The sequence below is a fragment of the Hemicordylus capensis genome, chromosome 1, assembly GCF_027244095.1.
Source record: "Hemicordylus capensis ecotype Gifberg chromosome 1, rHemCap1.1.pri, whole genome shotgun sequence".
NCBI lineage: Eukaryota > Metazoa > Chordata > Lepidosauria > Squamata > Cordylidae > Hemicordylus > Hemicordylus capensis.
The window spans coordinates 196425330-196445108 of NC_069657.1; the positions used below are offsets into that span (position 1 = coordinate 196425330).

General features: G+C 44.7%; 1 protein-coding gene across 3 annotated transcripts in view; it reads right to left on the reverse strand.

Moving 5' to 3' along the window:
* Positions 1 to 19779, reverse strand: part of TLK1 (tousled like kinase 1) — a 132881-nt gene that overhangs the window by 30939 nt on the left and 82163 nt on the right. For all 3 annotated transcript variants that reach the window (XM_053269560.1, XM_053269550.1, XM_053269569.1), the window contains 2 exons: positions 2623 to 2720; positions 1292 to 1373 (listed from right to left, as the gene is read on the reverse strand). In XM_053269560.1, the coding sequence (XP_053125535.1) occupies positions 1292 to 1373; positions 2623 to 2720 (180 nt within the window). The remainder of the gene's footprint in view (positions 1 to 1291; positions 1374 to 2622; positions 2721 to 19779) is intronic.

Here is a 19779-nt window from a genome sequence, read left to right on the forward strand (position 1 = left end):
AATTGACAGGGAGAGTGTGACCCTGTTGGTTCTCTTGGGTCTCTCGGTGGCTTTCGAGACTATCTGGACTGCCTAAGGGGGTTGGGGGTGGGAGGTACTGCTTTGTAGATTCCAGATGGTGTCGCTTGGAGATGGTTGATCTTCAAAGCGAGAGCCACTTTATGGAGTCCTGCAGGGCTCCATTCTATCTCCAATGCTTTTTAACATCTACATGAAACCGCTGAGAGAGATCATAATGAGGGTTGGTGCAAGATTGCTATCAATATGCTGATGACACCCAGATTTAATTTCTCCATATCAACTTCATCTGGAGATTGCTTAAACTCTCTAAATGCTTGCCTGAAATCGGCAATGGGCTGGATGAGGGAGAACAAACTGAAGTTGAATCCAAACAAGAAGAAGATGCTCATTGTGGGAGGCAGGAACTTAGAAAGTGGTTAGATCTGCCTGTTCTGGATGGGGTTACACTCCACCTGAAAAATCTGGTTCGTAGCTAGGGAGTATTTTTGGACCCAAAACATCTCCCTGATATCTCAGGTTGAGGCAGTGTCCAGGAGTACTTTTTATCCGCTTTGGCTGATACGCCAGCTACATCCATTTTTTGAGATTAACAACCTTAAAACAGTGGTGCATATGCTGGTAACATCCAGTTGACTACTGTAATGCGCAATATGTTGGGCTGCCTTTGTACGCAGTTCGGAAACTGTAACTGGTGCACAACATGGCAGCCAGGTTGATCTCCGGGGCCACCCATAGAGACCACATGACTCGTATTTTAATAGAACTACACTGGTTGCCAATTAGTTTCCAGGTAAAAGACAAAGTGAAGGTTATTACCTATAAAGTCTTGAATGGTTTGGGCCCAGGGTATCTAAGAGCACTTTCTTCTTCATGCACCCCACCATCTATTAAGATAATTGTGGAAGTCTGGTTGCAGTTGCCACCGGCTTGTCTGATGGCAACCCAAAACTGGGCCTTCTCCAGGGTTGCCCCGGGACTCTGGAACACATTTCCAAATGAAATCAGAATCTTCCCATCTCTGGTTGTTTTTAAAATGACTTTTGAAAATACACCTGTTTTATCAGGCTTTTCGTTTGTGATGTTTTAAAATGTTAAAGCTTATGGTAATTTTAATCTGTTTTATATGATTTTTAAGTTTTGGTTGTTGGTTGGATTGTAAACCGCCTTGAGATTTTATATAGGTCAGTATATAAATGTGACAAATACATACATACATAAAATAGATTTTAAATATATAAGCAAATGCTATTAACCAAAAGGAGAATGTTACCTTGTACACTTCACTAAATCCACCTCGTCCAAGTAAATGAAGTAACAAATATCGCTCATTTAACGTAGGATGATCTTTGAATCTTTAAAAAAACACAACCAGAAAATTATAAATTTAGGAAGGAACAAAATATTTGATTATAAATTCCTGGATAGTCACACATGAGTCCTATGTTCAATTCACTACAATCTGTGTACAGTGTACAAATCTGTACAAAGTTATTCAGACACGTTCAATGCAAACACAGTAGTACACTTCCTAACTGTGCCCTGCATTTGAGGGAGCCTGTGCCAGTTCACTTTTAAAACAAACACCTGTACCAGTCACTCACACAAAAACATGTGTTCAGACACATGTACAAACCAACAGTGTAATGTATGAAAAGGGCTATGAGGTTATATCAATTTATGGATACAGTTTGAATAAAATTAAATATCTGTACATTCCATTGAAAGGAATTGAATTTAAAGAACTTATCTGTGGCTCCAGTGATTCCAACAGGACCTAGGCATGCTTCTCTACATGCATGTGAGTAGGTGAGGCTGCACGCAAATAACTTTTTAAAAAGAAGATGGATTCACACCCATTAGCTATTCGGTGAACAGGGGCTCAACTCCTTCGTGAACAGTGGATCAGCAGAACTTGATCTCTCTTTACAAGGCTATACACATGCAAAACTGGATTTTGGATTAGGTTCAGAAATCATGAACAGCAACTGGATGCTAACTATTACCCATCTAGCGTGGTATCAGTGCAGAATTGTGTTCCTGAACCTGTACAATTCCAGAGATGAATAAGGGCACAAATGCCTAAGACAAAATAGTAATCTGCTACTAGACTATCACAAGTCTTGCATATGTGAGAGGTGCCACAACACAAGATAAACCAAAACATATAGCTGCTACACATTTAAATATAACACACATACAGAGAAAGCAAATATTATACCTGATTGCCTTTATTGCAACATGGATTTTATTAAATGCATTATGATTGCAACTTTGGTTTATTATTCTAAACATTCAACTACAATAATTACTTAATACCGAAGCACCCTTTTTATTGCTACTATCAATTCTGCCAATGTTTTCTTAAGAGAATGAATTTTAGTTGTATCAAAATCTCAGCAGCTCTTATGCAATTTACAATATATTCTATATTTCCATTAGCACATTTATTATATTAGCCTACTTCTAGCTTTAGAAGCATACATAAAATCAAAGAGGTTATGGGAGTTGCAGGAAGCTGTGGTTTATCTGTGTGTCACATTCATTCTGAAACTAGTAAAATCTGAGAGAATAAATATGCAAGATTAAAATCTAGTGCCTTACTGAGAATTATCTTCATTGTTTATTCTTTTGAGCTCTCGTATGTGAAGATTTCTAACTCTTTCCAAACGTTCAAGTTCTGCTTGAATTTCAGCTTCTTCCTGCAAGTAAGAATGAGCTATGAAAGTTCAGCTTGAAAAGGATATTTTAACCCACACCTCAATGCTGATGATGGCAAAAGGAAATGGAACTCCTTCTTTTGATATCTGAACATTTTATAGAGAGAGAAATTCAGACACGTAATTCAAGCAATATTTCCTTGCAAAAAGCCTTTAAGTACAATAACGCACTTTTCTTGCACCATAGGGATACCGCTGAAGATGAGAGACAGCTGGTTTCGTAACTAGATTAATGTAAAAGATGCTTTTGAACAGTTTGAAACTGCAGGTACATTTGGTAATTGAGATACAGGTGTCATATTCTGTTCAAAATTTGGGGTGGAACAAAGCAGGACAGAATTATTCACTATAATAACCAGAGCCATTTAATCAGCGATGACAGACAAACTTTCACTGTAATTCCTCTCTCCTCATTGTGATGGTTCAACGTTAGCTGAAGTAGAGACCCTAACCCACTGACACTGAATCTGTCATCTCTCCATTCTTGATGTCCAACTCTGCCTCGGGATCTTCACCAGAACTCTGAGATCTTAAACTGGCTTCCTATACAGAAGACTACTTGAAGAACATCAGTAAGCAAGCAAGCAACCTGCTTCTCAAGATATCATATTAGTTCACAAGTTGTTCATATGGATTCTACATTGTTCGACAACATACAACATATATCAGTTCATAATCACAGTGTGGACACAACTGATGCTTGCATTTAAAGCATCTATATACTGCAGGGCTATCTATTTTCATTCTTTACACATACAAACAGGTCTACAAGCCCAATATTTCCATCATGGAAGTTATTTTATTGCCACCTCTTTTGTGCACTCATACCTACGGGATTTATGCACAGAACCTTCCTTCAATCTCCTAGATTCTAGTACATGTATACTGCATTCAGACACAGGATTGTTATTTCCTACTCAGTATCCTCTGCCATGAAGACAGATACAAAGAACTCATTCAGCTTCTCTACAATCTCTGGCAGAGTTCTAAACAGTCTTGAAAAAACTAAAAATTAAAAAATCATCAGGGACAGATGGCATTCACCCGAGAATTCTGAAGGAACTCAAATGCGAAATTGCTGATCTCCTTGCAAAAAAAAAAAAAAAAAAGTAACTTGTCCCTACGATCAGGCTCTGTACCAGAGGACTGGAAAGCAGCTAATCTAACTCCAATCTTCAAAAAGGGATCTAGGGGGGATCCAGAAAAAAATACAGGCTGGTTAGCTTAACTTCTGTGCTGGGTAAATTGTTGGAAAGCATACTTAAGGACAAAATTGTTAAACATATAGAAGAACAGGCCTTGCTGAAGGAGAACCAGCTTGGCTTCTGCAAGGGCAAGACTTGCCTCACTAACCTTTTGGAGTTCATTGAGAGTGTCAACATGTGTGTGGATAAAGGTGATCCAGTTGACACAGTATACTTGGACTTCCAAAAACCTTTTGACAAAGTTCCCCACCAAAGGCTCTTGCATAAACTTAGAAGTCATGGGATAAGGGGACAGGTTCATATGTGGATCAGTAACTGGTTGAAGGACAGGAAACAGAGGGCAGGAATAAATGGAGAGTTTTCACAATGGAGGGAAGAAAGAAGCGGGGTCACCCAGGGATCTGTAATGGGACCGGTGCTCTTTAATTTGTTCATAAATGATCTAGAAGTTGACGTAAGCAGTAAAGTGGCCAAATTTGCAGATGACAAACTATTTAGGGTAGTTAAATCCAAAACAGATTGTGAGGAGCTCCAAAAGGATCTCTAAAAACAGGTGAGTGGGTGACAAAATGGCAAATGTGGTTCAATGTCAGCAAGTGTAAAGTGATGCATATTGGGGCAAAAATTAAAAAAAAAAACAAAAAAAAAAACACACCACCCCATCTTCACATATACAGTGGTACAGTCTGAGCTGCCAGTGACTGACCAGGAGAGAGATCTTGGGGTTGTGGTGGACAGCTTGTTGAAAGTGTCAACTTAGTGCATGGCAGCTGTGAAGAAGGCAAATTCCAGGCTAGGGAACATTAGGAAGGGGATTGAAAATTAAAATGCTAGTATTATAATGCCCTGAAATCTATGGTGCTGCCACATTTGGAGCACTGTGTACAGTTCTGGTCACTGTGTCTTAGGAAGGACATTTTAGAACTAGAAAATGTGCATAAGAGGGCAACCAAAATGATTAGGGGCCTAGAGCACCTTCCTTATGCAAGGCTACAGCATCTGGAACTTTATAATTTATAACTTTATAAATTAAAGTTATAAAATTAGAACTTTATAATGTCTTTAAAAGGGGCTTAGACAAATTCATGGAGGACAGGGCTATCAATGGCTCCTAGACTGGTGACTATAGGCCACCCCCAGCCTCAGAGGCAAGATATCTCCAAATACCAGTTGCAGAGGAGCCACAGCAAGAGAAAGGACATGCCCTTGCCTGTGGGCTTCTCAGAGGCAACTGGTGGCCCACTGTGTGAAACAGGATGCTAGACTAGATAGGCCTTGGGCCTGATCTAGCAGGGCAATTACATCTACTGTTTGCCATTGTTCCCAGAGGAATTGTTGGCACTCTTTTTCCTGTGTATTCCACTACCATATAATGCCATTCCTTTACAACTACAAGGTTTCAATGCTCAGGGGAGCAGTATTATGGAATAACTGGTAAACTAAGCTTGCTTTATTCACACAACAAAAGTTACAGTTGCTAATTAAAAAGAGTATGTCAGAGCCCTGCTGCAATTACTGGTATAAAACTTAGTTATGTGTTTCATTTATAGAGTACTCAGAAAGTTTATAATGTGACTGAAACATCATAGTCATGGTGTTAACTTTAAAGCACAGCAAACTGCCTACACCTCTCTCTCCTCCATGAGCACAATAGAAACCAATCCAGACACAATAACTGATATTACCAAATTATAGTTGAAAATCGGTACTCTTCAATGAATAATGGAAGACACAAAATAGTCAATTGCCTAAGATGCTTTACCACATGCTAGAATTGCCATGTAAATATCCTACACATCAACACTGCCTTATATTACTATTAATAGAATTATATTAATATATTAAAATCTCGCAAGATTTTGCGAGGGAGAGGAGAGGGAGAGGTAGGCAAGCGGCCAGCAAGAGAAAGTGGTAGCCAGGCTGGCCAGTCACCAGAGGAAGCAGTGGCCAGGCCAGCCGTCCAGCCGTCGGGGGAGAATGAATGGGGCTGAAGGGAGGGCAGAGAACTGGGGGCACAGATACTTTGAGCCAGGTCAGCTAGTTTAAGTTATTTATGGAAGTCCCTACATCTAAGATTTTGTGTTTGTAGTTATGAACCTCATCTATACTTTTGAGTGTAAGAGAAAGACGTGTGTGTGTGTGTGTGTAAGGAAGATACTTGTGTGAGTGAATACAATTCTTTAGAAAATAATATTTAAAAGCTACCATATCTCCAAACATTTTGAGTACCAGTCCAAAGACAATCCAAAGAATTGTGCACATAGGAGATGGAGGATTTTGGTACAGCAGCTAGTGTCAAAACTGAATTCACTGGAGTTCAATTTTAAAAGTGACATACATTTTGGGGTGCACATAAAAGTTCAAAGTATGTTCTGGTGTGTGCACATTCTCTCACCTCTATAAAGTTTCTTTTTATTGTAACTATAATCAATACAAAACAATGACCTGATTAAAACCAAATAGCATTAATACAATCTCTTCCTTGTAGAAAATGTATTGGCATATTTCCAGGGTATTAAAAAACTGTAATTGGACCAATCTATCAATTTCTTTTTTAAGAGTATATGAACAGGTTGCTTATCTGTAACCAATGATCTGGTAATGATCTGTTGCAGCCATAAGAATGGGTTCTGAGCCTGAGCGGGACCATTCGGGCAGAATTGACTAGCTCCTGGGAACGCTTAGCCCCGCCCCCGTACATGGTGCACTTGCTTAGTTTGGGTGGGCTAGCGTCTTCTCCTCAGTTCCTGAAGGACCGACACTTGGATGCAATCATCGTATGGAATCAGTCCACAGTCCAAAAAGGTAAACAGTAATGCATGTTTTATAAACATACAAGTTGAACCTTCGCATACTGCAGCGTGGCCGGCAGGCGGATCTTATGACTGCAATGGATCACTACCAAATCATTGGTTACAGATAAGCAACCTGTTTATCTGGATCACAATCCATTGCAGCCATAAGAATGGGTGACTAACGAGCTGTCAGTCTGGAGACAGGTGAAGTATGCTATGATAATACTCTTTTGAGCACATCCCTTCCGAAATTGGCCTGAGCTGCATTGTGAAGGTCCAAGGTGTAATGTTTGACAAAAGTATGCTCAGAGGACCAGGTTGCTGAGGTGCAGATGTCCCTGAGCTTGATACCGGCCATATAGGCTGCAGAAATAGCATAAGCCCTGGTTAAGTGGGCCCGTATAGTTTTAGGGGGTTCCACTTTTTGATGTTTGTAGACCAGAAAAATTAGTTCCACAATCCAATGGGAGAGTCTTTGTCTGGAGATCTGGCAACCGTTCGCCTTGCCCTTGTAACCTACAAAGAGGTGTTTTGTCTTTCTATAGGGCTTGGCCAACTTCAAATAGAAGAGGAGAGCCCGTCTCACATCTAGAGAGTGCAAAGAATGCTCTAGGGTCATCACTGGATTTTGAAAGAAGGTGGGTAAAACTACATCACTGTTGATGTGAAAGTCAGTAACTATTTTAGGTCTAAACTCAGTAACCCACTGACGTTATGGCCAGGTGGTCTTCAGTGCTACAAGTTTAGGAAGAGCCATTGCCATGGGCTCAAAAGGAGGCTCTGTCAGAACAGACAATATGAGCAATAAGCTCCAGTAGGCCTTCTAACAGATGAGTAAAGGTTGTCAAGACCTTTTAAGAATCTTTTTGAGTCCGGGTGTGAGAAGACCGTCTTTCCATCACATCCAGGATTCTGAACGGAGATAGTGGCCAGGTGAACACTGACAGAGACATTGGTCAACTTTTGTTGTTTCAAGGCCATAAGGTATAGAAGCACCTGGAGAGAAATGGCGGAATATGGCTGGAAACCGAGCCGAAATCTCTTCCACTTGCTGTTATAATTGACCCGTGTGGATACTTTGTTTCCGTTAAAGAGGATATTGCTTAGGAGCCTATCCTCCAGGCAGTTAGGCTGAGAGTCATGAGGTTGGGATGATGGAGCATGCCTTTCTCCTGAGTTAGGAGATCTCTGTGTTGAGGCAGACATCTGTGGCGGCCTTTCGACAGTTTGAGTGCCTGTTGAAACCATGGCTGCCGGGGCCACCATGGAGTAATCAATATACACTTTGCACCTTCTTGCAAGATTTTGGCCAAGACCCTGTACAGTAGAGGGTAAGGAGGAAAGATGTAGAGCAACTTCTGGCCCCAATGGAATTGGAAGGCATCCCCTCTGGAGTCGGGACCGACACCGGCCCTTGAGCAATACTGGGGGCACTTCTTGTTTGAAGCTGTTGCAAACAAGTTGATCTCTGGAGTGCCCCAAGCCCGGAGAATTGGTTGAAGATATGTTAAGTTGATCTCCCACTCGTGTTGGCGTAGAAGGAGTTGCGATCTGCTGAGGTGATCTGCCAGAGTGTTCTCCACACCTTTGATGTGGATGTTGGTCAGGGTCATTTGTTGAGCAATGGCCCAATTCCAAATCTGCAGGCTCAGCATGCACTAGGAGCAGGATACGGACCCTCCTTGCCAGTTCAAACAGGCAATTGCCGTAGTGTTGTTCAGGCTGACTTGCACAACTTTGCCGGCTAAAGACGGTTGAAATGACTTGAGGGCCTGGAACACTGCCAGCAGCCCCAGGAAACTGATGTGCATTTGATGTTGTCTTGGGGAACACAGACCTTAAGCACAAAGGTTTCTGCACTGTGCCCCCCAGCCCTGCATGGAGACATCTGTCATGACCCAGGAGAATGGTTGTGGTACTTGGAAGCATAGCCCCCTGAGAAGATTAGTCTCTTTTGTCCACCAATGGAGCAATATCAGGACCGTGTCCGGAATTGTCAAGCATATTTGTGCACTGTCCACATTGCGTCTGGAAACTGACAGAAACCAAAGCAGCAGCCATCACAGATTCAGTCAGTCGAAGTGAATAGTGGAATTGCATGAGGTCATCAGGCCCAGCAACCTCTGTATTTGGGGCACTCCAGGCAAGTTCATATCAGGTCTCTGATCTGTATGAATCATTCCATGGGGAGAAATGCAAGCTGTGCGTCCACCTCAAGTATGGCTCCAATATAAGCAATGTGCTTTACCAGATGGAGTTTGGATTTTGCCCAATTGACCTGGATACCTAGGTTTTCCAGAAGGTGTAATACAGTTGTGACATGAGAAGCTAACTGATGCTGTACACCTCCCATCAGAAGCCAGTAGTCGAGATGCAGAAAGAGGAATATCCCTTGCAACCATAGATATGCCACAATCACGGCCATGCATTTGGTGAACACATGGGGTGCCATCGCCAGACCAAGTGGAAGGATGTTGTATTGGAAAACCTGGTGACCCACCATGAAGCAGAGGTACTGTGTGATTCTGTTAGATCCTGTTATGAAAAAAAGTGTCTCGGAGATCCAACGCCCATGGAGAAGAGGAAGGAAGCTCTACAACATTATCATGTGAAATTTGCATATGTCCACATGACAATTTAATTGTCAGAGATCCACAATTAGCATAGGCCTTCATCCCATTTCGGAACTTAGAAGTTATGAGAATAAAAACTCCGCCACTGATCTGTCCACTGAACAAGCGTTATCGCCCCTTTGTCCAAGAGAGACTGAACTCCTTCCATCAGAAGTGGGAGGCAGGAGTATACTTGATTCCTCTGAAGAGTGGCTGGGACACAAATTCTATTGCATAGGCCATCTGAAATATATGTAGGACCCAGCGGTTTGATATGTTGTGCCATGCTAAGGCATGACTTGCCAGCCTTATGTTGGAGGCAGCTATAATGGAAGGTAGCAGTGGAGTCGATGGTAAAGACTCTTGGGCTATGGGGTTTGGTGGACTAACATGATAATCAAAGATGCTGTTTGCCCACATCGGTGGCTTTCAGGCAACAGTTCTGAGCATTTCTTGCTCATTGGTTATAGTGCTTTCTATTGAAACATTGGTACTGCTTCTAAAAACCCCTCTTATCCATCTGTTTGTAGGCATATTGTCTCCTGATGAATTGGCGGTACTTGGAAGTGTATGGTTGCGAAGAAGTTGAGAAGGTCTTCGCTATAAATTTTGACTTTTTGATGAATTCCATTGTGGTATTCCTAGTCTCACAGAAGAGACCTTTCCCATCTAAGGGTAGATTTCCCACACGATCCTTCATATCTGGTTGAAGTACAGTGGAACGTAAAAACAGGTTGCTTACCTGTAACAGATGATCTGGTAGTGGTTCCATACATTCATAACTGATGGGTTCTGCGCCTGCGCAGATCAGCTTCGGTTGGAATTCGTTAGCTCCTCATGACGCCGGGACCTGCCAGATGCACGTGACCAAAGTACCCCCTTGTGGCGGTTGGGCGTCCTTACAATCAGTTTCTTGATGACTGACCATGGCACTTGACTGATTAGAATGGCATAACTTCGTGACATAGACGCTGATACAGGTGATGCAGTAGCAAGCCATACTCCTTGCAGTAATGGACGGGCGGGTTTTATGAATGTATGGAACCACTACCAGATCATCTGTTACAGGTAAGCAACCTGTTTAGATAGTGGTTCCAGACATTCATAACTGATGGGTGAATCATGAGCTGTTCGTTTGGAGATTGGCACGTTCTGAAGCTACTGCAGCACCCTCTTCAGAACCGCCTGTCCAAATTCTGCTGCAGCCGCTGCACAAAGGTCTAAGGCATAATGTTTCACAAAGGTGTGTTGAGACACCCAGGTGGCTGCAGTACAGATGTCATTAAACCTGATACCCGCCAGATGTGCAGCCGAGGTGGCATAGGCCCTAGTGGAGTGTGCATGTATCGAGGCCGGCGGATCAACACCCTGCTGGCTATAGGCCAGCCTAATAAGCTCCACTAACCAATGCGAGAGCCTCTGATGGGAGGATGAACAACACTTTTGTTTCCCTTTCAGGCACACGAACAAACGTTTCATAGTCCGGATAGGTTGAGTTGCTTTTAGATAATACAGCAAGGCCCGACGTACAGTACATCCAGCGAATGCATCGCACGTTCTAGAAGCGTAGACGGATTACGGAAAAAAGTGGGCAGTACTACTTCCATGTTCAGATGGAAGTCAGATATTATTTTTGGTTTGAATTCTTGGTCTAAGCACATGACCACATGATCTGGATAGAATCTCGTGTAAAGTCCGTCAATTCGTAGCGCTCCAAGTTCACTTACCCGTCGTGCCGATGTGATTGCCACCAGGAATAAGGTCTTTAAAGATGTGTGTTGCAAAGAAGCAGAGTCCATCAGCTCGAAAGGCACCTCTGTCACAGAGGAAAGTACCAGGGAGAGGCTCCATTTCTCCGCGGGTGGTCTTATGGGAGGATACAGGTTATTTATCCCTCTCAGAAAATCCTTGCATTTTGGGTGGGAGAAAACCGATTTGCCATCCCACCCATCATGATGGGAGAATATGGCTGCCATATGAACTTTGAGAGATACATTTGCAACTTCACTCTGTTTCAGGGAAGTCAGGAACAAGAGCACTGCTTTCAGGCTAGCCTCTTTGGGGTCATAGCCTTGAGACGCCGCATGTGCAGAGAATCTGCGCCATTTGGCCCTGTAGTTGCATCTAGTAGATGACCTGCGTGTATTAAGAAGGATCCGTCTTAGAAGCCTACCTTCCACGCCATCAGATTGAGCACCATTAGGTTTGGGTGCAGTATCCAGCCGTGGTCTTGAGTTATCAGATCTGCCCTGTGAGAGAGTCTCCTGTACTTGCCATTGGACAGTTTGAGTATTTGCGTGAGTCAAGGTTGCCTTGGCCACCATGGCGCAATTAAAATTGCCTTCGTTCCATCTTGCAGTAACTTGGCCACCACCCTGGACAGTAACAGGGTTGGTGGATAGGCGTAGAATGTGCCCTGGCTCAATTGATACTGAAAAGCATCGCCCTTGGAGCAAGCACCCAGCCCCATCCTGGAGCAATAGAGGAAGCATTTCCTGTTCTCCTCTGCTGCAAACAGATCCACCTTCGGTTGACCCCACCAACTGAAGAGCTGCGTCAGGATGTCCTAGTTCAGCTCCCATTCGTGCTGTAGGAGAACCTGGTCCCTGCTTAGGGAATCTGCTAGGCAGTTCTGAACGCCCTTGATGTGGATGGCTATCAGATAGATTTGACGTGGAATACACCAGTGCCAGAGTTGTAGACAGAGGTTGCAGAGGGACCTGGATACTGTCCTGCCCTGCTTGTTCACATAGGCAATGGCTGTTGTGTTGTCATTTGCAGCTGGACAACCTGGCTGACCATCTGGTTCTCGAAGGCCAAAACGGCCTTGTATGCCACCAAAAGTTCCAGGTAGTTAATGTGCAGCTGCGCTTCTCGTGGAGTCCAACGGCCTTGGACTCTGTAGTCTGCCAGATGTGCTCCCCAGCCCAGCATTGAGGCATCTGACGTTACTGTCAAGGTGGGTACCGGGACAAGGATGGGCACACGTTTGAGCAGGTTTGTTTCCTTTGTCCACCAGTGTAGGGTGGGCAACACCCTGTCCGGAACCACAACCCGCTTGGACTGTGATTCGCTTTGTGGATGGAAGGCGCGCAGAAACCACATCTGCAGCCTGCGCATGTGTAATCGTGCAAATGGTACAGTCATGGTGCATGAGGCCATCAGGCCCAGCAGAGTTTGTATAATCTTTACTCTCTGCTGTGGATGGGCCTGGATTGTCTGGACAAGTGTTTTTATGCGTTCGAAGCAGTCCTTAGGTAGAAAGGCCATCTGCTTCATCATATCTAGCTTTGCCCCAATATACTGTAGCCGACTTGCCGGTTCTAAGTATGACTTCTTCCAATTGAGCCGGACCCCAAGATCCCGTAGCAGTATTGTCACAATGTCTACGTGGGCCAGCAACTGTTGATGTGTCTTGACGGTCAGGAGCCAGTCGTCCAAATACGGGTATACCGACAGGCCCTGTGTCCTGCGATAGGCAACTATCACCACCATGCATTTTGTGAATACCCGTGGGGCGGTGACGAGGCCGACGGGTAACACGTTGTACTGGTAAATCTCCAATCCCAAGGTGAATCGGAGATACTTGTGGTGACTTTCTTGTATCCCGACATGGAAGTACGCATCCTTGAGGTCGAGCGTTGCAATCCAGCGCTCCTGATGGAGCAGCGGAAGGATGGCTTGCAATGTTGTCATCCGGAACCTCCGCACTTCGATGAACTGATTTAGTGCCCACAAATCCATTATTGGCCGTATTCCCCTGTCCGGTTTGGGTATTTGGAAATATCTGGAGTAAAATCCTGTTAGGCTGTGAGCCCACTCCACTGGCGATATGGCTTCTTTCAGCAACAACTGTTAAACCTCCTCTCTTAATATCGGAGTTTCGGGAGTAAACTTCATGCCCGTGAATGGATACTCCATCAACTCCAGTGCATAGCCCGTTATTATGCGGAGGAGCCACTGGTCTGATGTTATACGGTGCCATGCTTGGGCATGACTTGCCAGTTTGATGGTCATTCTGGCTGGCGTCAAAGTGATGGTATTCCTTGCACTGAGGTTTAGTTGTGGTGAGCTGTTGATGTTGGTGGGAAGCGTGTTGTAGTGCATTAGTGGGCTCAGACCCAGATCAAAGTTGTTGTTTGGATTGCTGGGCTGGCTTATTACGGCCAGCCTGGCCCAACTTGTTCCTGGAATAGAATGGTTTCCTGTTAGCATTATAGCGTTGGGATGGCCGCCAGAAGTCTCTGAGGTCAGATTGGTGATAACTAGGCTGACGCTTTTGATAATTTTGTTGAAATGGTTGATATCTCGGATTAGAGTACCTTAGGTGTGTAAAGGAACATGCGGTGATCTTAGATTTTTTCCATTGCTCCATCATTTCATCAGTTTTGTCTGAGAACAGCCCTTTCCCTTCGAAGGGCAGAGATTCTATTTGATCTTTCATGTCCTGCTGCAGACCTGTAGCCCTCAGCCAGGCATGTCTTCTCAAAATTATGGAAGAAGTCAGAGTGCAGGACTCAGATTCAGCTAAACGTTTGGCATTTGCCAATTGTTGCCGAGTCGCTGTTGTTATCTTATTAAAGGTCATTTCAAATTTTTTCAGGAATTCCGATGGCTCTCATGTTGCACGCTGATCATAGAGTTGTTCCCAAAGTGAATGAGTATACTTAGCTTGGCATGCTACATAATTCACAATCTTAATTTACAGACATGCAGTTGAATACATGCGCTTGCCTAGGGCATCCAGTTTATGGCCTTCTTTGTCTGCAGGCGTAGTATGTCTTTTTCCTCCTTTTGATATCGTGGCACAGTCCACCACCAAGGAGTTTGGCGTTGGATGGTGATGTAGGTACTCATTTTCATCCTCTTGTATGCGATATAGTGCTTCTAACTGCTTAGAGGTGGGTGTTGAGGTTTGAATTACTTCCCACGCCGATTTCGCAGCACGAGAAATATGCGGTAGCATAGGAATATAGACAGGTTGTAGTCCAGTAGCAATACTCATGATACTGTATACAGGGTCATCTAACTCTGCTGTCTTCTGTTTCTGGTTCAGACCCAATACATGAGCCATGTCTGCCACCTGGAGGTGATATCTTTTCATCTCTTCCATGGGGGAGTTTGAAGGGATGGGTGCCACATCAGGAATGGGATCTGGAAGTACAGGTTCCTCTCCATCTGGTTCAGTAGAATTAGATTCATAACTGTCTTCCCCATCATCAGAAGAGGATGCAACTGGGGAAGCTGGGGACGTCGCCAGTGGCGGCTGAAGGTAAGTAGTGGTTGCAGTTTGAGTGCCAGCCTGACACAATCTGTGTAGCAGTGGCAGCGGTTGAAGGTAAGTTGTAGCTGCAGTCTGAGTGCCAGTGTGCAGTGGTGGTGTGGGTGGTTGAGGCTTAGGTAGGATATCCGCCTGTAGAGAAACAGATCTTTGACCTGTGTGTATCGGGGTAGTCTGGATGGCGCATTCTATTCTATGTCCTGCCAAAGGAGCCACGCTTTCCCATTTCCACTGAATGTAAAGAGTGTACTCTTCTGGGGAGATGGTATGGTATTCTTCTATGGATTGGCTGGCTTCCCAACCTCCCTGGGGCAAGATACCCCTTAGGGAAGGTGCCCCTTCCTCGAAGGATGACGTTCTTGGGATTGCTGACATCTGTGTCTCCATCTCTATGAGGCGGGTGCAGAATCCAGTGACGGTACCCATGGAAGGGGTGCTCTCTTCGAAACACAGCAGTCGGAAAAGCTTTATAGAGGTTCCTTGTCCCGACTCCTTCAAGTTGTTCCCCCTCCTCAATGTCATCAGCATAAAGGTCTTGCCCGAGGTCGGATTCGGCATCGAGCTTGGCGTCGAGCTCAGTGTCACAAATCACTGCCAGTGGAGTCCCATCCTGCCTCGATGTCGAAGTCAATGTCGAAGGGAGGTGTTGTGGATTCAACGTTGGCTTTGATGTTATAGTGGCTTGCTTCTTCAGCTTCGATGTCGTACTGGATTGCTTCAATGTCGGCTTCGAAGTCAAAGAGGAGTGCTTTTACAATGCTCTCAGTGTCGATGGAAAAACTTGCCTAGCCGGAACCGTGAAAGCTGTGGGCACAAATTGCCGAGGTGTTGGCACCGGGGACAGAGAAACTGCTCAATGCCGTGGGCTTTGATTGGATTGCAGACCAGAAGGGGAGGGGGTGGCAGCCGCCTCACCATCGTGATCCCACACATAGTGACGCTTCTGTTTCTTCAGCTTAGGCACTTTTGCCATTCCCCCGCCCTTTCTCTTCGGGCTGCCAGGTTTCTTTGCCAGAGACTTGCCCTTCAGCGCTGAGTGGCTGGTGTCAGAACGGCCGATGCCGAGGCTTGAGTTGGCACGTTCAAGACTTTAGACTGCATAGACTGAGCAGGTCTCTGCACCTCAGTAGAAGATTTCTGCCTCAGAAGTAAAGCGTCCTCCATTAAGGCTACCTTGAGCCTTGCAGCATGGTTTTTAAATGTCTGCTTATTGAAAGTAGAGCAGACAGAACAGCCGGCATTATTATGGGCTTCTCCAAGGCAGAACAAACAGAGTTCATGCCCATCAGTGGAGGGGAGCCTTCCATGACAGTCACGGCACCTCTTGAATGCGGTTTTCTCTCTTACCCCTTCCTTACTCAGGAGAGGGGGGTTGGGTTGGGTGTGGTGTTTTTTTTTTTACACAGTTCCGAGTCTGTTCTGTAGTCTTGTCAAGGTCCGAGACAATTTCCTTATCGATAGGGGCTTTCTGAAGAATGTCTGTTTCCGTGCCAAAGGTCATTGCCAAAAATATTTTCCAACTTTAAAATCTAAAGAAATTATGTTCTCCGAGGAGCAACTGTTCCAAGGACTGATCGCTATGGTGGTCAGCAAGAAACTGATTGTAAGGACACCCAACCGCCACAAAGGGGGTACTACGGTCACGTGCATCTGGCAGTTGCTTGCGGCGCGAGGAGCTAACGAATACCATCACCTTGACGCCAGCCAACTGAAGCTGATCTGCGCAGGCGCAGAACCCATCAGTTATGAATGTATGGAACCACTACCAGATCATCTGTTACAGGTAAGCAACCTGTTTTTACGTTCCACTGTACTTCAACCAGATATGAAGGATTGTGTGGGAGATCTACCCTTAGATGGGAAAGGTCTCTTCTGTGAGACTAGGAATACCACAATGGAATTCATCAAAAAGTCAAAATTTATAGCGAAGACCTTCTCAACTTCTTCGCAACCATACACTTCCAAGTACCGCCAATTCATCAGGAGACAGTTCAATTCATCAGGAGACATCAGTTATGAATGTCTGGAACCACTATCCAGATCCAAGCATGCCTGCGTAGAGTGACGGCAGTAGTCAATGTGCGGCACACAGTCTCTGCCAGCTGCGTGTGATTGCTGAGTTGTTGTCTGGTCAGGAGAGTAACTTTAGAATAGACTTCATTGAATTTGGCTAAGAATTATTCTGGGGGAAGATAATCTTTTCCTTGATGCAGCTCATTCCAAAGGGAGTGGGTATATTCAGCAAAACAGGCCGTGTAGTTAGCAATTTTCACTGCCAGGCATGATGTCGAGCAGATCTTTCGACCCAAGATGTCCAATTTTCGACCCTCTTTGTCTCCAGGGGTTGTATGACGCCTGCCGGTCTTGGATGATAAAGCACAATGCACCACAACAGAGTTGGGGGAAGGGTGTTTCAACAGAAAATCATTATCATCCTCCTGGATTCGGTGAAAATTATCTAAACTTTTAGAGGTGGGAGCAGAGGTCTGAAGAGTCGCCCTTATGGATTTTGCAGCTGTGGATACTGCTAGTAGAATTGGAAGTGTGCACTGGTTGAGCTGGAGCAGCAAAAAACTTCTACACAGGATGGTCCACATCTTGAGACAGCTTTTTTAATGCAACCCTAGTGCAGAAGCCATCTCAGAAATTTGTTTATGGTAAGAACACATCTCCTCATTAGAAGATACGTTATCTCCAGGAACCACCTTAATTGGGGGGTGGGGGAGTGTCATCAGGATGTTCTGAAGAGGTTGTATCATTGGAAGTTACATCAGATTCATAGTTATCTGTCAAATGACAGGCCGGAACCTCAATGGGACTGAACCATTATTTTTAGGGGCTGTCTGAGTTGTAGATGAGGTGGTGGAAACCTCAGTTTGGGTTGGCTGTGACTTCTGAGGACGTGGCATTGGAACATCAATTGTGTTGCCATGCATGACAGAGGAATAGGAAGCCTCGGCATTGAGGGAACTTCCTCTATTCTTGGAGGAGTGACTTGAGTCGACATCAAAAAACCTGTTGTGGCTGAAACAGGGAGGGGTGTGGCCTGGGTCAACACTGAGATCATAGCAGATTTAGTGGTGGAGGAGTCATCTGTGTAGTGATGGGAACCATCGACACTGAAGACTGTTGGCGAGTCTCCCAAAGTTTATATTCTTGATAGTCAGGCGTAGGGGTGGGGGAATCTTAAGGGACTACAATGAGCCTGTGGGACATCATCTCCTTCTGATGCCCAAGTTAAACCTTGCATGGCCATATAATCAGTGGGTACATTCCATGGGTATGGGCAAGTTTGCAACTGAAAAGGCTGAAAAGCTGATGGTGTCGAGTAGCTGGAGAACCGAGCCTGAGACGGCGAGGCTTCCGGGGTCCTAGGTATCGAGAACATGGTGACTTCTTCGTCGATGTTGAGACCTTGACTTAGAAATTTGTAAAATGTTGAGGCCGATGGAGTACTCTCAGTGCAGTCTAGCATATGTAACAAATGTTGAGCAGTCCCTTGACCTGAATCTAGTTCAACATTGTCAGGCTCTACCTGGAAAGACACCGGAGAAGCCGTTGTTTGTTGGAGGTGCTGAGCTCGGCGAACAGTCAAAAACAGTGTCTGAGCTGCATTAACAGCGGGTGATAAAGATTGTTCACAGCCTCGAGTCATCAGTACCATAGTCAGTGTTGAAAGCATCAGTATCGGAGCTGGACATCAAGCTACCGAAAAAGAGGGGTCCAACATCACAACATCCGGCATCGATGGTCGAGATCAAGGCGTGCTCAAAACAGATTATAAAGCCGTCAGTGAAGGAGTTGTCCAAGAAGGGGTGGATGATCGATCACAACCGGTCTTGGTGCCCTTATCATGGTGCTTTTTGGAAAGCGGCTCTCCTTCAGCATCAGCAGCAATGTCGGGACTTATGCCGTTTCCGGTGGGTCGAGGTCAAAGGCAACTTTGGGGTCTTAAAACTTGCAGCTGTGGACATCAAGGTGAGTTCCATTTTAGACTGCCTTGTGTCAGATCCTTATTTTGATTTTGACATCAATCCCGATGTCGAGGGTACAGGAAATCATATAAGGCAGCTCGCAAGCGGAGGGCTTTGTTCTTTCTAGTCTGATGGGAAAAGGTGAGGCAAATCTTACAACTAGAAGTGTTGTGGCCTTCACCAAGACACAGTAAACAGAGTTCATGGTCATCCACTGAGGGAAGTTTAGCATTACAGCGGACACAACACTTGAAAATATTCTTCTTTTCCATAATAAACGCAATAAGTAAAGGCAATACTCAAAATTATTGGAAATTCTGAAGGGAGGTCGATAGAACAGTCCGAAGCAGTTAACTGAGAAGTCAGTTGGTATTTAGACAAATTGGAATCAAAGAATAAGTATCGTCAGGTCCAGTCTGAGTTCAAATAAATTTAACAGTCCGTTTCTTTCTCTCAATTCACAGGGAGGAAGACGTCATTCCAAGGAGCTAACAGTCCGAGGTGCTGACACAATGGCGGTCAGAAAGGAACAGAGGAAAAAATACTAACCCACCCAGACTAAGCAAGTGCACCATGTACCGGGAGCGGGGCTAAGCGCTAGTCAGTTCTGCCCGAATGGTCCCTTGCAGGCTCAGAATCCATTCTTATGGCTGCAACAGATCACAATCCAGATCCTGCATTTCTCCAAGAAGGGACTCTCAGTAACAGTGACAATTAAAGGCAAATTTACCACAACCAGACCAGTCGACCCTGCCAAAAACTTTGTTGCCTTAGATATTTTTGTATATATCTAAACAAACAATGGTTTGGATTCTACCTTTCTGCTTTCTGAATGGAGCTCCATTTACATAAGGAGAACTGTGCTCACAAAGAGACCCTTTTCACTCCAGCAAAGACTCCTTCTGTGAGCAGAAATTCTTCCGTAAGCAAAAAAAATTCAATTCACGAAACAGTAATTTAGGATCCAACCCAGCGTTCCCTGTAACAGGGATTCCCAGATGTTGTTGACTGCAACTCCCAGCATCCCCAGCTGCAATGGCCTTTGGCTGAGGATTATGGGAGTTGCAGTCAACAACATCTGGGAATCCCTGTTACAGGGAATATCGATCCAACCTAATGTTGTCTTTCCCTCATGTCAAAGTTGACAATCAGATCAGTATAATACCACCATTCA